Below are 17956 nucleotides of genomic sequence, written 5' to 3'. Positions count from 1 at the left end.
TATGAAGGATTTTCTCCTTTTCATATTGCATCTAGAGTGCCTACATGCCGTACATCTACCACACGCATAAAAGCCGGATAGAAAAGAGAAAAGCCTGCTTTCAGTTTGTACAGGGGGATCAATAACACACGCTTTGCACTCGGCACTGGAGATCAGTGCCTAGAAATGTGAGTGGAAATTTGTTTTTATTTATTTATTTTAATAAATCGTTATCAAACGGAGAGCACTAGATCTGCTTGTTCTTTTTCATATATGACATTTTCCTGACCTGATGACATTGAGGAGATTCTATCTGGAAATACTTCCGTTTGGTTTGCTGTAGCCTTATACTTCACCCTTGATGGGAACATGTGTTTTTGACCTATCTGATTTATCAGGGGTCCATTCGATGAGGTGAGAGTCCAACTAGTTCATTGGTGAAGGGATCACATCGTCACTGGATATATTGATTAAAGACACACTGCACAAGTGGACTCTTTTTGATCTTTCCTGATCACTGTATATTGTATCATTCACTAATATGGACTTTTATTTATGCATTTAGCATTTCACTGTAAAGAGTTTTATGTATTTGCGCTGTACTGAGATATTTTATTTACATTGCAATATTGGATGCTGTCCTGGACCATGAACCAGGCAGAGACAGAAAATGCAGTTAAAATCACACCTTTAATGTAATGATAAAATACAGATCAGGAACATATTCAAAAACAGAAGCCAGGGTTAGGAAGCCAAAACGGGTAATCAGACGAGCCCGGATTGGGATGCTAGGAATCAGCATGGTCAGAAGCCAAAGATCAGGAACCAGAAGAAACGTCAGCCAGGCAAAGTCATAACAGGAACACAGCAAGGATGTTGACCAGGCGAAGGCAAGGGAATGAACAAGGCAGTTTAAATAGCAAAAATGGGCTGGCTGTGGGCTGGACTAATTAGGCAAGTAATGGTAACCAGGTGAGTTAGTGCGGAAACGGTGAGTGGCTGGTAATTAACTGACAGCTGAGCAGCCTTGAGCACTGAGAAGAGAGCTGCTAGAAGTCCAGAAGTCCACATGATCTTCAGGACCTATGGTGGCACTGCATTAAAAATAGGCATGATTCTGTGATAGCCCTTGTACACATGGTCGGACATTCCGACGGAAAATGTCAGATCGGACAGATGTGTTGTCAGATAATCTGACTGTGTGTGAGCTCCATCGGACTGTTTCCGTCAGAATATCCGACCGACAAAGTTTTAGAGCTGGGCTATAAAACTTTCCGACAACATGATCCGATCGTACTTTGTCCGATTGTGTGTAGAGAATTCCGATCAGACAAAGTGCCACGCATGCTCAGATCAAATTCCTAGACCAAAGCTATTGGCTACTAGCCTGAACGTAGTAACGAAATAACGTCATCACGTTACGTGCGATCCGATTTTCTGACAACTTTGTCCGACCGTGTGTATGCAACACCAGTTTCGGACAAAATCCGACGGATTTTATTGTTGGAATGTCCGACCGTGTGTACAAGGGCATATACATCACTGCATCACTGCACTATTATCAGTGCTCAGTTCAAAATCCAGCATCCCTGATGGTATGGGGGTGCATTAGTGCATATGGAATGAGCAGCATGAACATCTGGAATGGCAGCATTAATGTTGAAAGATATATCCACGTTTTAGAACGGCATATGTTCCCATCCAGAGAACATAGTTTTCAGAGAAGGCCTTGCATATTTCAGCAAGACAAAATTCCAGGTGCTTAACTGGCCTGTCTACAGTCCAAACCTTTCACCATTTGAAAATGTTTAGTGCATTTTGAAACAAAAAAAGGCAAAGAAGACCTAGGACTGTTGAACAGAATCCTATATCAGGCAGGACTGGGACAACATTCCTCTTCTAAAACTTCAGCAAGCTCAGTTTCTAGATGTTTACAGAGTATTGTTAACCACTTGACCTCCGGAAAGTATTACCCTCTTCATGACCAGACCGTTTTTTGCTATTCAGCGCTTCATTACTTTAACTGCCAATTGTGCAGTCATACAACACACTGTAAGCAAATGAAATTTATAGCATTTATTCAAACAAATAGAGCTTTTTTTGGTGGTATTTGATCACCAGTGTTTTTTTTTTTTGCTATATAAATGAAAAAAAAAACAAGAATTTTTAAAATATAAATATTTTCTACTTTCTGGTATAAAAGATATCATAAAATCAAATTTCTTCATAAATGTAGGCCAAAATGTATTCTGCTACCTGTCTTTGCTAAAAAAATAAAAATCCCAATAAGTGTATATTAATTTGTTTAGGTGAAAGTTATAGCATCTACAAACTATGGTATAGATAGATATATAGATATACAGTGCCTTGCGAAAGTATTCGGCCCCCTTGAACTTTTCAACCTTTTGCCACATTTCAGGCTTCAAACATAAAGATATAACATTTTTATTTTTTGTGAAGAATCACCAACAAGTGGGACACAATTGTGAAGTGGAATGAAATCTATTGGATTTTTGAAACTTTTTTAACTAATAAAAAACTGAAAAGTGGGGCGTGCAAAATTATTTGGCCCCCTTGCGTTAATACTTTGTAGAGCCACCTTTTGCTGCGATTACAGCTGCAAGTCGCTTGGGGTATGTCTCTATCAGTTTTGCACATCGAGAGACTGAAATTCTTGCCCATTCTTCCTTGCAAAACAGCTCGAGCTCAGTGAGGTTGGATGGAGAGCGTTTGTGAACAGCAGTTTTCAGCTCTTTCCACAGATTCTCGATTGGATTCAGGTCTGGACTTTGACTTGGCCATTCTAACACCTGGATACGTTTATTTGTGAACCATTCCTTTGTAGATTTTTCTGTATGTTTGGGATCATTGTCTTGTTGGAAGATAAATCTCCATCCCTGTTTCAGGTCTTTTGCAGACTCCAACAGGTTTTCATCCAGAATGGTCCTGTATTTGGCTGCATCCATCTTCCACTCAATTTTAACCATCTTCCCTGTCCCTGCTGAAGAAAAGCAGGCCCAAACGATGATGCTGCCACCACCATGTTTGACAGTGGGGATGGTGTGTTGAGGGTGATGAGCTGTGTTGCTTTTACGCCAAACATATCGTTTTGCATTGTGGGCAAAAAGTTTGATTTTGGTTTCATCTGACCAGAGCACCTTCTTCCACATGTTTGGTGTGTCTCCCAGGTGGCTCGTGGCAAACTTTAGACAAGACTTTTTATGGATATCTTTGAGAAATGGCTTTCTTCTTGCCACTCTTCCATAAAGGCCAGATTTGTGCAGTGTATGACTGATTGTTGTCCTATGGACAGACTCTCCCACCTCAGCTGTAGTTCTCTGCAGTTCATCCAGAGTGATCATGGGCCTCTTGGCTGCATTTCTGATCAGTCTTCTCCTTGTCTGAGCTGAAAGTTTAGAGGGACGGCCAGGTCTTGGTAGATTTGCAGTGGTCTGATACTTCTTCCATTTCAAAATGATCGCTTGCACAGTGCTCCTGGGGATGTTTAAAGCTTGGGAAAATCTTTTTGTATCCAAATCCGGCTTTAAACTTCTCCACAACAGTATTACGGACCTGCCTGGTGTGTTCCTTGGTCTTCATGATGCTCTCTGCGCTTTCAACAGAACCCTGAGACTATCACAGAGCAGGTGCATTTATACAGAGACTTGATTACACACAGGTGGATTCTATTTATCACCATCAGTCATTTAGGGCAACATTGGATCATTCAGAGATCCTCGCTGAACTTCTGGAGTGAGTTTTCTGCACTGAAAGTAAAGGGGCCGAATAATTTTGCCCGCATCACTTTTCAGTTTTTTATTTGCTAAAAAAGTTTAAAATATCCAATAGATTTCGTTCCATTTCACAATTGTGTCCCACTTGTTGGTGATTCTTTACAAAAAATTTAAATTTTATATCTTTATGTTTGAAGCCTGAAATGTGGCAAAAGGTTGAAAAGTTAAAGGGGGCCGAATACTTTCGGAAAGCACTGTATATATATACAGTGCCTTGCGAAAGTATTCGGCCCCCTTGAACTTTTCAACCTTTTGAAAAAAAAAACACCACAATATTCTGTACTTTTTGCTATAAAAATATCCCTAATTTTTTTTTAAAAAAGTGACATCTTTCCTCATTTTAGTATTCTTCTACATATTTTGGTAATAAAATTTGCAATAAGCGTATATTTTTTTCGGGAATGCGGCGGACAGATTGGACATTTTTGACACATTTTTGGGACTATTGACAATTATACAGCGATCAGTGCTGTATAAATTAAAATTTTACTTTTATAAGTAAAAATCCACTGATTACTGTATAAATGTCACTGGCAATAAAGGGCTAAAGCTAGGGTGATCAAGGGGTTAACTGTGTTCCCTAGGTGTGTTCTAGCTGTAGGGGGGGGGTGGGACTGTGTAGGAGGAGAGAGATTGGTGTTCATACTTAGTATGAACACACAATCTCTCTCTACTCCCCTGAAAGAACTGGAATTTGTGTGTTTACACACACAGATCCCGGTTCTCGCTCTGTCACAAGCAATCGCGGGTGCCCAGCGGTCATTGCGCCCGCTGGACACTTGCATTGGCTCTGGGCACACGACGTGGGCTTGCCCCTAGTGGCCAAAAGGCGACGCAACGTAAGGTAACGTTGTTTCACCCAGCCATGCCATTCTGCCGCAGTACAACTGCAGCGGCTAGTCTGCAAGCAGTTAAAAAACAAACGAAAAAAACATTTTTAGAAATGTTTTTATTCTTTTTACAATATAATAATCCGATGATACAGTATATGGCCATAAGTATGTGAACACCCCTCCAAATTCTTGAGTTCCAGTGCTTCTAGTGAATGATAGTGTAAATGCTACAGCTTACAAACCAGTTTTGGATAATTGTGCGCTTTGAACCTTGGGACAACAGTTTCAGTAAAGTCCGACCCTACATGACTCTGCTCCTATACAAAACCAGGTCTATAATGATATGATTTGATGGGTTTTAATGTGGAGTGACCTGCACAGAGCCCTGACCTAATCATATTGTCCAGTCACAGCCATCATGTGATATAAACAGAGAGCCATTATCAGGTGATCAGCTCTCCTTCTCCTCACACAGAGCCTGTCAGTGAGGAGGAGGAGAGCGTATCTGTGTTTTTTACAGCCTTTTACACGCTGATCACCCAGCTAGAGTCCCCAAAACAGTGTCCTCACACAGTGTTCTGTCAGTGTCCCCACACAGTAAAAGCCTTACCCCACACCTTACCCCAGTGTCCCCATACAGTAAGAGTAACACCTTCTTCCTCAGAGCCTCAGAGGCTCTGAAGAAAAAGGTATTATCTTTGAAACGCGTCAGCCAGCAGAGGTTTGCATGTCCTCTTCTTAGGATCTGGAGACTGCTACCAGTGGACAGATAGTCACAGGTCAAAGACTGTTTTAAGTGTGATTTTTCCATCTACTTTTGTGAGTAGTTTTAATTATGTTTTTTCTTAATAAAGGGGTCAGATACATACTGGGGGAGGTGCAGAATTGTTCTGGATGGGTCAGATATATACCGGGGGGGGGGGTGGGGGTGCTTTGGGAGGGAAGAGGACTTGTGCTAGAAGGTGGAGTGGGGGGATTTCAAATCCAATCCCCCCTCCAGCACAAGTTCTCTCCCCTCTCAAAGCACAACTCCAGAACATATCCTCTTACACCCTTGTTACTTGCCTGCCTCCGCCCCCTTCCCTGTCACTGTCAAAGGGATGTGCTTAAATAAAACAAAAGCCGCCTTGTATCCTTAAAATATGCTTAAGTTGGTGAGCCAGTGGGCTGAACAAGAAAAAACGAGGAGATTCCTCTATCCACAGTGACAGGAGCCCCGCAGCTTTTGGCCGTGACAAGAGCCCTGCAGCTGGGGGCAGTGACAGGAGCCCTGCAGCTGGGGGCAGTGACAGGAGCCCCACAGCTGGGGGTCAGTGACAAGAGCCCCACAGGCAGGCAGTGACAGGAGCCCCACAGGGGGCAATGACAGGAGCCCCAAAGCAGGCAGTGACAGGAGCCCATGCTAGTGCACCCCCGTCAGAGGAGTCACTGGAGCCAAGTGCTAGAACTTGTTCCGGCACTGGACTCCATTCAGCCTTGATTTGCCAGGAGTCTGGGACTTGCATCAAATTCCGGGACGGTCCTGGCAAATCTGGAATAGTTGGGAGGTATGCATGTGTGAGAAATAACGTGTTAATATGACTATTTTGTGGAGTAAAAAAAAAATTCTTAATTTTCCAAACAATTGTGGGCAAAAAATTGCAACTTCAAAAAACTCACTATGCCTCTTACTAAATACCTTGGACTGTCATATTTACAAAAAGGGGTCTTTTGGGGGTATTTGTACTGATATTTTAGGGCCTCAAGAAATGAGATAGGCAGTCAGTACATTAGCGTAGCATAGCTTATAGACACTATAACTTTCACACAAACCAATTATCATACTTATCAGGATTTTTTTTTTTACCAAGTACATGTAACAGAATACATTCTGGCCTAAATTTGTGACAAAATTACATTTTATTGAATTTCTTTTAAAACAAAGTAGAAAATATAATTTTTTTCAAAATTTTTGGTCTTTTTCTCAAAAAAAGAAAACAAAAACAGTGGTGAATATATACCACCAAAAGAAAGCTCTATTTGTGTGAACAAAATGGTAAAAATTTTATTTGGGGACAGTGTAGCAGGACTGAGTGATTGTCATTCAAAGTGCAAGAGCGTGGAAAGCTAAAAATTGGTCTGGAAAGGAAGGGGATGAAAGTGCCCAGTATTGAGGAAGTTAAACACCTTTGGGATAAACTGGAATGTTAGTTGCAAGCAAGGTTTTCCCATCCATCAGAATCTGTTCTTACAAATATTCATTTGGCAGAATGGACATAAATGACACAAAATCTTGTGGAAAGCCTTCTCAGGAAATTGTAGGCTGTTTTAGCCGAAAAGGAGGTGAGAGGGGGAGGAAACTCTATATTAATGGCCGTGGCTTTAGAATCAGATGTCCAACAAGCTAATATAAGTGTGGATGACCATATAGTGTATGTAGGTTTCCTGTTTATTATTACCCTGACTGGTATTTCCCTATATTATGGTACATAAATAAAAACTTGCTAAAGACTCAATCGAGGAATACATTTTTACTTGCGAATGGATGATAGTAATTACTTTCCTTGCATATTAATGATAATTAACACCCTTCTAAATGGTGCCTTTATTTATGTAAAATGTTTCTAGCATCCTTGCTCCTTCGTAATTTATAGAAATGCAGCAGAATATTATGAAGACAGATTGAGGAAGAGGCTTTACATCACCGGAAAGTATGATGGAATGAAAGAGTTATTAGAGTGAAATACTGGCACTACTTCTCCAAGTTTGGCACTTTTTAAACTGATCAGTTTTATTCTTGTTTTATAGTGGCTGTACGATACTTCTAATATTTTAAATATGCAAATTAGAAAACGTGTGTCCTTCATATTTCATTTTCTCTGCTTTTATTAATCCCAGCTGTAAACTACAAAGACTGCAGAGGAAATAAATATAACTGTATGCTCTTTTCTGCAGAGTCATTTGTGTTGGTGGCGATGGATCAGTAAGCGAAGTTGCTCATGGTCTTCTTCTCAGAGCCCAGATGGATGCTGGGAAAAACATAAATGCCAACTTCAGTCCAGTCAGAGCAACACTACCACTTGGAATAATACCAGCAGGTGAGTGTGAAGTTCACCATATTATATGCAAATAATATTATATTTGCTCCTTTTGCTTCCTTTAATAGTGCATTTCGTTTATATAATTATAATATGCTGTTCATAGTTCTTATAACATAGCCTGAGTTTTTTTTGTTAGGACACACTCAGCCAACTGATTAAATTTTCTCCCACTGTACCTAAAGCAACTTCAATTTGTATGTGATTGCCAGGAGGTAGGCAAGACTTTGTCTACCATATCACATGGACCGACATGGCTTTGAAACTTTGCACCTTACTTATATGATCATCTAAACTAAATAAATATTCAGACATTTTCTCAAGGATCCGTGGAGTTCTGGCATTATGTACTTAGGTCTATGATGTTATGGGTTATCAGCTGGTAGTTGCCACAATATCTGTTCACTTCTGAACATTTCCAGGAATGTGTGTGATGAGAATCTTATCAAATATATACTGTCTATGTTTGTGTAAATGGAAAGTGGTAGGTGTGGCGCTGTTCTGGGGTGCAATGTTGCATACCACTGTGTAACAATCTGTGTGTCCCTATGTTATACTGCCAATACAATTAAAGTGGATGTAAACCCAATGTCATCCTTTCTAAACTACTGCCATAGGGGTTATCTATAAGGATATACGTGCCTACTGCATTTATCCTTACCTGTCAAATGTGTCCCCTCTGTCTGTTAAGAGACCCGAAAAACTGCAGATTCTGTGGGTGGGTCTGTTCTCTGGAGCTCGGTGGGTGGAGTCATCATGTCAGTAGACTCCCTGCCCACCTCTACACTCCCCTTGTCAATATACATTTTCTCCTGTGTATTTCTTACACTGAAATTCTGCTATGATCTCTAACATCCAGTGAAAAGACAGGAAAGTAACCACATGCCTAATTATGCTGAGGTGTGGAACATCCAATCCTGGCAGAGCAGCAGAAGAATGGAGTGGGAGGGAATTAAAAAATAATGCATGTCTCTTAGGCTAGTGCGCGAGATATGCAAATCACCTGTCACTCACAGCAAGGGGGAGGATTTGACAAAAATTTTCTCTGTCAATATTTATCTCACTGAACAATAAAATAGGGTTGCTCAGAACTGGATTAACTCTTTGTGGCAAGACTGGGCTCAAATGATAGGAAATCTTATACTCTACATTATGACATAAAAATCGGTTTACATCCACCTTAATGAAATAATAAGCAACAACATTAATAAAAAGGTGTATAAAGTGTCAAGTGCCTAATGCATACACTGATGTGTACCGGTGCTGGCAATACACATGCAAAAAAAGGTAGGTTTGCTGTGATCATAAATATATATATAATACATTCATCAATCCAAAGAGTTAAAAAATAAAATGACAAGTGCTCTTCAAAACCATGCCTTAGTGATCCTTACAAGAATTCATGTGAAAAATTTATAAAAATTCTGTGATCATATAAAGTCCATTAGTTGTTCAAAACAGTAAAAAATAAATATTAATAAGCAATAAAAATAAAGTAACAGGTGCTTTTCAAATCCATGCTCCGTGATCCTTATAGGCCCCCTGTAGGTATTGCACTCACCCGAACCACTCACCCAGACACACAGGGGTATCTCGCTTTCACAGTATCTGCCACTATGCAGCAATCTCCAGATCTGTATCTGCGGTATCAGCTATGTCTTTCTGTGCTTGCGGTGTCAGGTGTACCTTTCTCCTTTAAATCTCACTCTGCATCACCCACATATAGGAAAGAGACATCTCCATAGTGTGCGTTTTAAATTGGATGTATTATCACAAATAAATTGAAAACGTACTCACGTTGCTTCAAGTACATATACAGCATTTAAAAACAGGAAGCCGGGACAATTTGCGATCCACGGCCTGACGCGAAGAGGCTAAATGTTCCGCCTTACTGTATATGTTTGTTTACCACAAAGAGAGCAGTTTTAACAGAGTATTTATGTATATAAAAGTGGAAAGTAACCTGCTCAAACACCACAGTGGAAAATGTCCCATCGCAGATCATCACGAAGTGTAAAAAGTCATCCACCACTGAGGGCATCTTTCTTAAAATCCCTAGGGTGGAATACACTATATCAGCTTCTGTTTGGCATCTTGTGAAGACCAATTAGGGGCTGGCTTTAAATGGTTCTAAAGGCTGAAGGTTTTTCTTTGCTTAAAGTGTTTGTAAACTTTTTCTTTTTTTTTTCTAAAATAAACATATTATACTTACCTGCTCTGTACAATGGTTCCGCACAGAGCAGTCCCCCCTTCATCCAGTGCCCCCATAGTAAGCTGCTTCCTATGAGGGCACTCATGTAGGCTCACTCCCGAGCCTTGCTGTCTGCATCCATGTACCCAGTCGGGCATGGATCTGTCCCCCACCTCCTCGTCACAGAGTTTGATTGACAGCAGAGGCAGAAGCCAATGGCTCCCATGGCTATAGATTTGCCCTGTAGGGAGGGACAGAGTTGGGGGAGCCGCTGCTCTCATGCACAGTGCTGGATCATGATGGGGCTCAGTTAAGTATGGGGGAGGGTGGCACAGACAGATTTTTACTTTAATGCATAAAATCCATTAAGGTAAAAAACCTTAAGGTGAAGGTAAATCCAAACCTTGAGCTGGGCACATCTATCTGTAGTATTTTCTTATCTCTTTTCAAAGAGCTAAGTCCCATAGCTGTCTCTTCCTCAGTAGCTCTGTTATCGGCCTGATAACTTCTCTCTCATTCAGGGAGATGGCAGCCTGAGCTGTGCGGAGGAGCTTGCTATAATTAGATTAGCAGCCAGTGATTTGCAGGGGAGCAAAGGCTCTCTGTTCTCTCCCTCCTCATTGGTTCAGGCACTGCAGCCTCACTTCTTATTTGGGAGAAAGCTGCACTCTGCAGTTGTGATTGGAGAAGAACTGTTTGCCACATCAAAAGTTGAGAAATGTTATGCAGGTGTGTAATGAGGGAGAAGGCAGAGGCCCAAAGATAAGCAATATTTTTAAATGTTTCAATATATGAGTTATGAGGAGTGAATGTAGTAATACAGGGACCTAAACATCAGCAGGCCTTCCTATGGGACAGTAAACATTTCAGATTAAGGTCTGACTCTGGCTTCTTTCTAAGGGACATGACCAAACAAGATCTGCCAAACGGCATCCATTTAGCACTCTCAGCCATTGGCCGAGAGTGCTGACTGGTGTGTTCTGGCGGGGAGGCTGTTCCCCTGTCAAAACACAATAGCTCTGTTAGTGCATTATTTATTTATTTTTATTCAGCCTGCTGAATTGGAGGAAGAAAAAACGACTAGTATGTACTAGGCTGAAGTCTTTTAGGCTTGGTTCACACTGCAGCAAATGCGGGAACCCTGCAAATCCACTATGGGTTCCCGCATCCCATGTCTAATGACACCTAATGACACCTCCAAATCAGTTCACAAATCGCAGTGCGAACTTCAAATTCACACAGGTATTGGATTGCATGGGTGTGAACACCCATGCGATCCAATTCTGCTATGGACCCAAAAAATGGTCCTGTGTGAGTTTGATCCGCATGCATTGCAAATTCAGCCATACTATCTGTATGGCTGAAATTGCATGGCACAGAGATGGCATGTGATTTGTACTGCGAATCACAGGCAATGCCAGACATTGCACTAGTGGGAACCGGCCCTTAAGGTTAAAAGTTTAACATTGCTGATATGTTCACTTTATTTTGTTATGATAGTTTTTAGAAAAAAAAATGTTTTTCAAAACAGTAGATTTTTGATATCAGAGGTAAGAACTAAACTCTCCTAACTTTTTCAGCCAATGAATCTGCCATCTTGGCCTCTGTTTAATCTTCAACTGCCATGATGCTGCACATGTGATCCATTATGACACCAGCCTTTTGATGGGTTGACAGTTTGGTTGAGAGCACAATGAATTTGACAGTACCTTTTTTTTTAAACTGGGATTTAGTTTTGCTTTAATGTAGTATGGATCACTATCTGTTAACTTACTGTTGAACTGTATGAACTGCCTATTTTCAGATGACAGGTGTGTCCATTTGTCCTTCACTTTGTTTGACCATCACAGTTTGTAACTGTCATAGATAGATATGTGAAATATAGTGTAAACCCATCTAAGTAAAATTATTACAGGAAACGAAATTTCCCCTTTAATTCTTTAAAAAAGTGAAGAAAGTAAATATGGCTGTTGTTTTCTGTGTGCAGTGAATTAATATAATCAGTATGTATCCTCTAGTGTAAATAAAGAATATGACATTATCTTGGCATTCTAATGCTCAAGTGGAAGCCATCCGTAGAGTCAGTTCGTTTTTTAGCTGCATTTTTCTTGGCGGTTGCTAATATATTGGTAATTCACACTAATGGGCATTATCCAGTGTATTAAGCTATCTCAAATAAATTAGCTATGGGAGCTAGAACGTGTTTTAAATATATTTAATACTTTTATATTATATTCTAAAAAAAAAGTGTTATGTATGTATTAAGAATCTGTTATTATATAATCATAAATTCAATCATATAAAGCTTTCTCAGTGAGCAGATTATATTTTAGTTAAAATCAAGCTTTACCTCTATTTGTTTTTGTTGCCACTAGCAGCCACTCCTCTGAAAGAAGAAAGAAACCATTGTTAAAAAATGTAGCTAAAATATTCTGAACAATGAGCGATGTGATGGATGATCAATCATATGTATCAGACAATGTTAATTAAAACAAAGATAGGTTATTGGACACATCTCCTAATTTAACTAATGTTTTTTGTTTTTTGGGTTGGCGCTTCCCATACTGGGATATCCAGTGACTCTGGAATTCTAACAAATTTTTTTTCTTTGTAGTCACACTTTAGTCTGGTTGATATAGTGACTAAAAATTTGATATCACAAAACGAGAATAAGTAGTAAGCTGCAAATGGGGAATTGAGAAACATATAGACCAACTTCTGATAAGGGGAAGGCAGTAAAACAGACACGGTTAGGCAGTCTATTTAAAGTGAATGGGCTGTGATGCACCCAATGATTTTCATTCTACTCCATTTTTCATTCTACTTTGTGTTTGTAACATGCCACAATGCAGACTGAAGAGAAAGTTGGGACCATCACAATTCTGGCCACCATTTCTATAGAGGAGAGGTCTCCGAACTTTCTAAGCAAAGGGCCAGTTTACTGTGCTTCAGACTTTAGGGGGGCCGGACTGTGGCCAGTGGGAGTAGAAAAAGTCCCAACATTAGTGGGAAAAAAAATTGCCCCATCATTGATGTCATTGGGCCCCAACATTGGTGACATTGGTAGGAATTGTGCCCCATCAATAATGTCCTTGGGCCCCAACATTGGTTACACCGGTAGTAATTGTGCCCCATCGTTGATATCATTGAACCCCATCATTGGTGTCAGTGGGAGGAATTGTGTCCCATCATTGATGTCTTCGGGCCTCATTGTTGTTGTCATTGGGAGGAATTGTGCCCCTTCATTGGTGTAAATAGGTCAATTATGCCCCATTGTTGGTAACAGTGGATGAAACAGTGCCCCAAGGGCTGGATAAAAGCAAGCAAAGGGCTGCATCTGGCCCCCGAAGACCACTGCTATAGAGTAAAGACTGAAGGAGGACTTGAGAAGTCGACTATGAAAACGAATGATAGGTAGCAGAGGAGCAGACATAGAATACTGCAGACCAGAAAACAAAATAGATTATGGTCATTTCCTACTGTATATAATTCAAAAAAATACGTTTTGTCCGGACTTGTGCAAATCTGTCAAATGTGTGCTGGACATTCATCTGTCTGTATTTATAGCATTGATTTTCAAAGAGGAATTACCCCTATGTATAATGTGACAGATGCGCATATCTTGTTTGAATCTAAATGTCACATTTGAATATTGTTTGGTATTGGAATCTCTCTATTATGTTATATGTGGATATTGATTGGCAATCTTATATGACTTAAAGCTCATGCACACAGGATGAATGGCAGGGCTGCTGTCAGGAAAAAGCAGCATTTAAAATGCGATTTTGGACGCGTTTTTGAATAGTGTTTATGAACTTTTATGCGCTTTTTTCCACGTTTTTACAGCAAAAACACGTCCTAAAACGTAAAAAGCCTAAAAATGCGTCTCAAAGCATGTTACATCATTTAGTCACATTTTTTGATGTTGTGTGTTTTACAGCCAAACAGTCTGTGCTTCTGGATGCACCGGCAGACATTTTGTTTTTACTGCCCCTAAAGGCTTATGCCTCCAAACCCCTCTGAAAGATTGTGTACATGGACACATAGACTAACATAGAGGAGAGTTCAGAAGCAGTAAAACACCAGATGCCCCTAAAGTAGCTGCAAAAACATCCCGTGTGCATGATCCCTTAATGTGATGGGTACATTTTGTTTACCATTTTCAAAGACGATTTAACCCTTTGCACCTAACATTTTAAGAGGTTTACTCAATTAGTGTATTTTCAAAATTTTCAGTCATTTTCAAACAAGATTTGTCCAATGGCCACCACATATAAGATAATAGAGAGATTCCAATAACAAAAATAAATAATTTACAAATAGACCCCTAAGTGTGGAGGTTATTAAGAACGAACAAATGCCAATTCCTGTTTGGGTCAATTTTAAGTCTAGGTCTAAACACAGTCCTAGGGATGTCAGCAACACACGCTATACGCTTTCTTCTAGCTGATGTGTGTCCAAAGGTCATATAACAAAATATTCATCTACAGAGGTTTCATCAGGGCATAAAATAAAAATAAAATACAGTGGAAAATTGTATTTGCCATTTATCACAGAGATTTTATAAATTTGTTTATAGGGCCATTTATCATTAGAAGAACGCATCATCATTTTGTATTCTATGCAGTGTATGCTGCTACACTGGCTCGGATATTGTGCAGTCATTTATTACTAATGCCTGAACATATGGCGAGCCTTGAAGCCACTCTGTTGGCTATTTCCATTGGCATTTGTTGCTGTGGAATCCATTTAAAGCAGCCAAATAGGCTAAGTTGGAGAGGGGCACCACAAAGGCATTGATGGCAAAGATAAATAGGTAAACATAACGCAAATATAAAGAAGGACATGCATTAATGCTTATAAATATTAGAGCAAGCACAAATTGTAGCCACTCATGCCCATGTGTGCAAACTGGGAGACATTGAAAATTCAGGCATGACAAAATATTGCATATTGACGTCATAGCAGCTGTGTGCTCCTTTTGGAATCTCCCTATTTGAAATCTATGCTTGCTTTAATAATACCAAAAACCTAAGCAATATATATTCAGTATTTTTTCAAGTTTCATTAAATAATGTTCATAAGTTTTTTGCTTGCAAAGTAATTCTGTAAGTGACCCAGCTTATTCAGAGGAACACGTAAAATAAAATGAAAGTGTGACCACTTACAAATAACTTTCATGTTAAAGAATTGGAGGAGAGATACAAATATTAATTATTATTATTAGATAAATTGCATATATATATATATATATAACAAAATACAGTATATATTGTATAAGTACACGTAAATGTTATGCTTATGGGAAAAGTAAATGAATGTAATATTAGCAGGTACTAGGTACTTGCTGAGGGTCTCAATCAACATCTGTACCTGCCAGCTGCTGGAGGCTGCCAAGCCACTGGTTTGTCACTGATTGGAGACCACAGTGTGCTTTAATAATGCAAAGAACATAAACAACAGGAATTTATCCAAGTTAATGAAAGACTAAATGTGATTGGTTACCATGAGATACTACACGTCACTGATCTCTGCACTGTTTTATTAAAAAAGCCTATGTATATATTTATTGCTACATACATATTTCATAGGCAGCAATAAAGAACGTAAGTCCGCAGCTTAAACTAGAACATCATTGGCTTTAAAATGAATTACAAGGTAATAAAACATTTCCTCGGGACTGTTAATTTTTCTGATATTTCTAGGCAAAATACTAAAGTGTTGGTTAGCTTTTCAGGAGAATTTTAGACATGCTTGAGTGGCAAGTCATTACATCACATTTATCTCTTTGGTGTGGGAGACATTAACAGCCTTATGAATATTCATGTCATCTGGTTAATTAACTTAATTGTTCAGTAGAAACTGCTTTCTCATCCAAGGACATTCTTTTTTTCTGTCTTGCAATTTTAAGTTGAAATAATCATCTTTGTCTGATGTATTCTCTATTTATTTTTAATTGAAAAGTACGAATATAAAGGCTTTCATAGTCTGATATCATATTTGAAGTATTTATCAGTGTTCTAACGCAATATTGTATTTTTTTTGTTGTGTTCTGAACACAAGAGGGTTTTTGACAAAGGCATTGTGACAGTAGGCATGAGTCTGGGGTTGGCAAATGCCCCAGAAGGGGCTTTTTACTGCATAGTATAGTATATATCCTGTCCTTATGTCTATAGACACCCTGGTTTTATGAAAACAGACACTATATGTTATTGCATAACAGACTAGTTTGGTCTAGTGAGTGGGTAGAATTTCAGGGCATGACAAATGGTTTTGTCTGTAAGTTCCGTTCTCTAAATCCAGCTAGACACACAGGGCAGTGAGCCGCTCCAAGCTCTAATTATCAAACCCCAGGTGGTATCCGCCGATAGTGTCCAGACATCCAATGCAAAATGAATTGGCTGTACTCTGTCATATAATGTACTCCAATAGATGCACTACAGTTTGCACCATTATAATTATTGTCCTTATTTTTATTGTTTTACTTATCTTCTTTTGCCTGGAAAAAAATCAAAATCTTCTGCTGAAAGCACATCAATGTGATTAATTAAAAAAAACTGAGTTGACCACAAACCGTTTCCAACCCATATTATGACAAATGCTCTCTGTCCCTCCTCAAATATAGTGTAAGAGAACAAAGTAAACACTCATCTGTGTAGGGGAGTTTTTGGGGGATGGGGGGGTAGTGTCATGTTGGAGTCACAGCTACTTTCCTGATTATAAAGCCTTAAGGTTTTTCACCTTATTGTATTCTATGCATTAAGGTGAAAAGCCTTCTGTGATGCAAACCCCCCAGCCCCCCATTTATACTTAAATGAGCCAGATTCCATCCAGTGATTTTCATGAGAGCAGCGGCTCTTGCCCCTGTCTCCCTCCTCCCTAGGCAGATTGATAGCAGCGAGAGACATTGGCTCCCACTACTGTCAATCAAATGCTATGCTGAGAGAACGGAGGGCTGAGACACCCGCTTTATGTCAATAGACACAGACAGGGTGGCTCAGGATCGAGCATTCATTGGTGTCCCCATGGAAAGCAGATTTTCCAGGAGAAAAAATGACTCTCATGGAGAAATTGAAGTTGGTATAGGAAAAGGTTGAACATCCAACACAATCCTGTGACTCTTCTTCTTCTCAGCTAGCAGTCACTGAGTGGGTTTCAGTATCCAGGAGCATCAGTGGAGCACAGCAGCCAAGAGATTCTCTTTCCCAGCTCCTTGACTGTAGCAAAAACCATCAGGCCAACTCGCTAGGCCTAGGCTCTAGCTCTGGGTCCTCTCTCTACACACACTGCCTGGTTCTTTCGGAGGATCTTTCATTGAAAGGAGGGCTACTAAAGGACTTCTCCAAAATGGTGCCTTTATAGGTGCTTTCTCTCCCACTCCTTTAATACTTTTCATTGCCCCCACTTATTTCAGGCTTGCTGATCTGCTCTTTTACTACACAGATACTAAGAAAGGTTTAAGAGTTTCTTACCATAGTTCAAGCTTCTATAGGCATCCCTAAATAAAAATCTGGTTAGAAACAATATGATGGGTTTAAGAGTAATGAAAGTAATTGAGACATGACTGGGCAGTGGATACACATTTTCTTAAAGTAGTATTAAACCCTCAGCATTTCTTAGCTTATCACATGGACCATCATAAAAAAAAATTTGAATTCTCCAGTAAACTATTTGTTGAGATTTATATTCCATCATCTGCAGTTTACAGCTTTGAATGCTGCTGTTTCCTGCTCTCTGAGTGCTGCTTCCCTAAACATCCAGTCTTCACATAAAAGTCAATAGTGGACAGTGTAGTTCTCAGCTTGTCTGTTAGCTTAGAGAAGGGAGGGGGAGGAGCAGGGAAGGACCTCACCATCCTAGGCTGGGGTTTGTGTGTTTCTATCATTGCACACAGTGTAGGGAGACACAATTATCTCCATACAAGGCACAGGATGCTGCAAGAGAAAATAGGCACCATAAAACAGGAAACTGAGGGCAGCGGTCATAGCCTAGCATAGGCAAGGATGTAAAGGTAAAGCAGCTGCAATCTGGATGGGGTTGTATGTTTACTTTGCTTTCTGCTTTTTTCCTTTTTTTTGTAAC

At 39.8% G+C, this 17956-nt stretch overlaps 1 protein-coding gene across 2 annotated transcripts in view; it reads left to right on the top strand.

Annotated features, from left to right (window-relative positions):
- Window positions 1-17956, top strand: part of CERKL (CERK like autophagy regulator) — a 214112-nt gene that overhangs the window by 159797 nt on the left and 36359 nt on the right. For both annotated transcript variants that reach the window (XM_077448122.1, XM_077448121.1), the window contains exon 5: window positions 7541-7683. In XM_077448122.1, coding sequence (XP_077304248.1) covers window positions 7541-7683 — 143 coding nt within the window. The remainder of the gene's footprint in view (window positions 1-7540; window positions 7684-17956) is intronic.

This window comes from Lithobates pipiens, unplaced genomic scaffold (assembly GCF_037356315.1).
Source record: "Lithobates pipiens isolate NorthernLeopardFrog02 unplaced genomic scaffold, aLitPip1_a1.2 Scaffold_22, whole genome shotgun sequence".
NCBI lineage: Eukaryota > Metazoa > Chordata > Amphibia > Anura > Ranidae > Lithobates > Lithobates pipiens.
The sequence above is the reverse complement of the archived record's forward strand: the minus strand, read 5'-3'. Positions and strand labels throughout refer to the sequence as shown.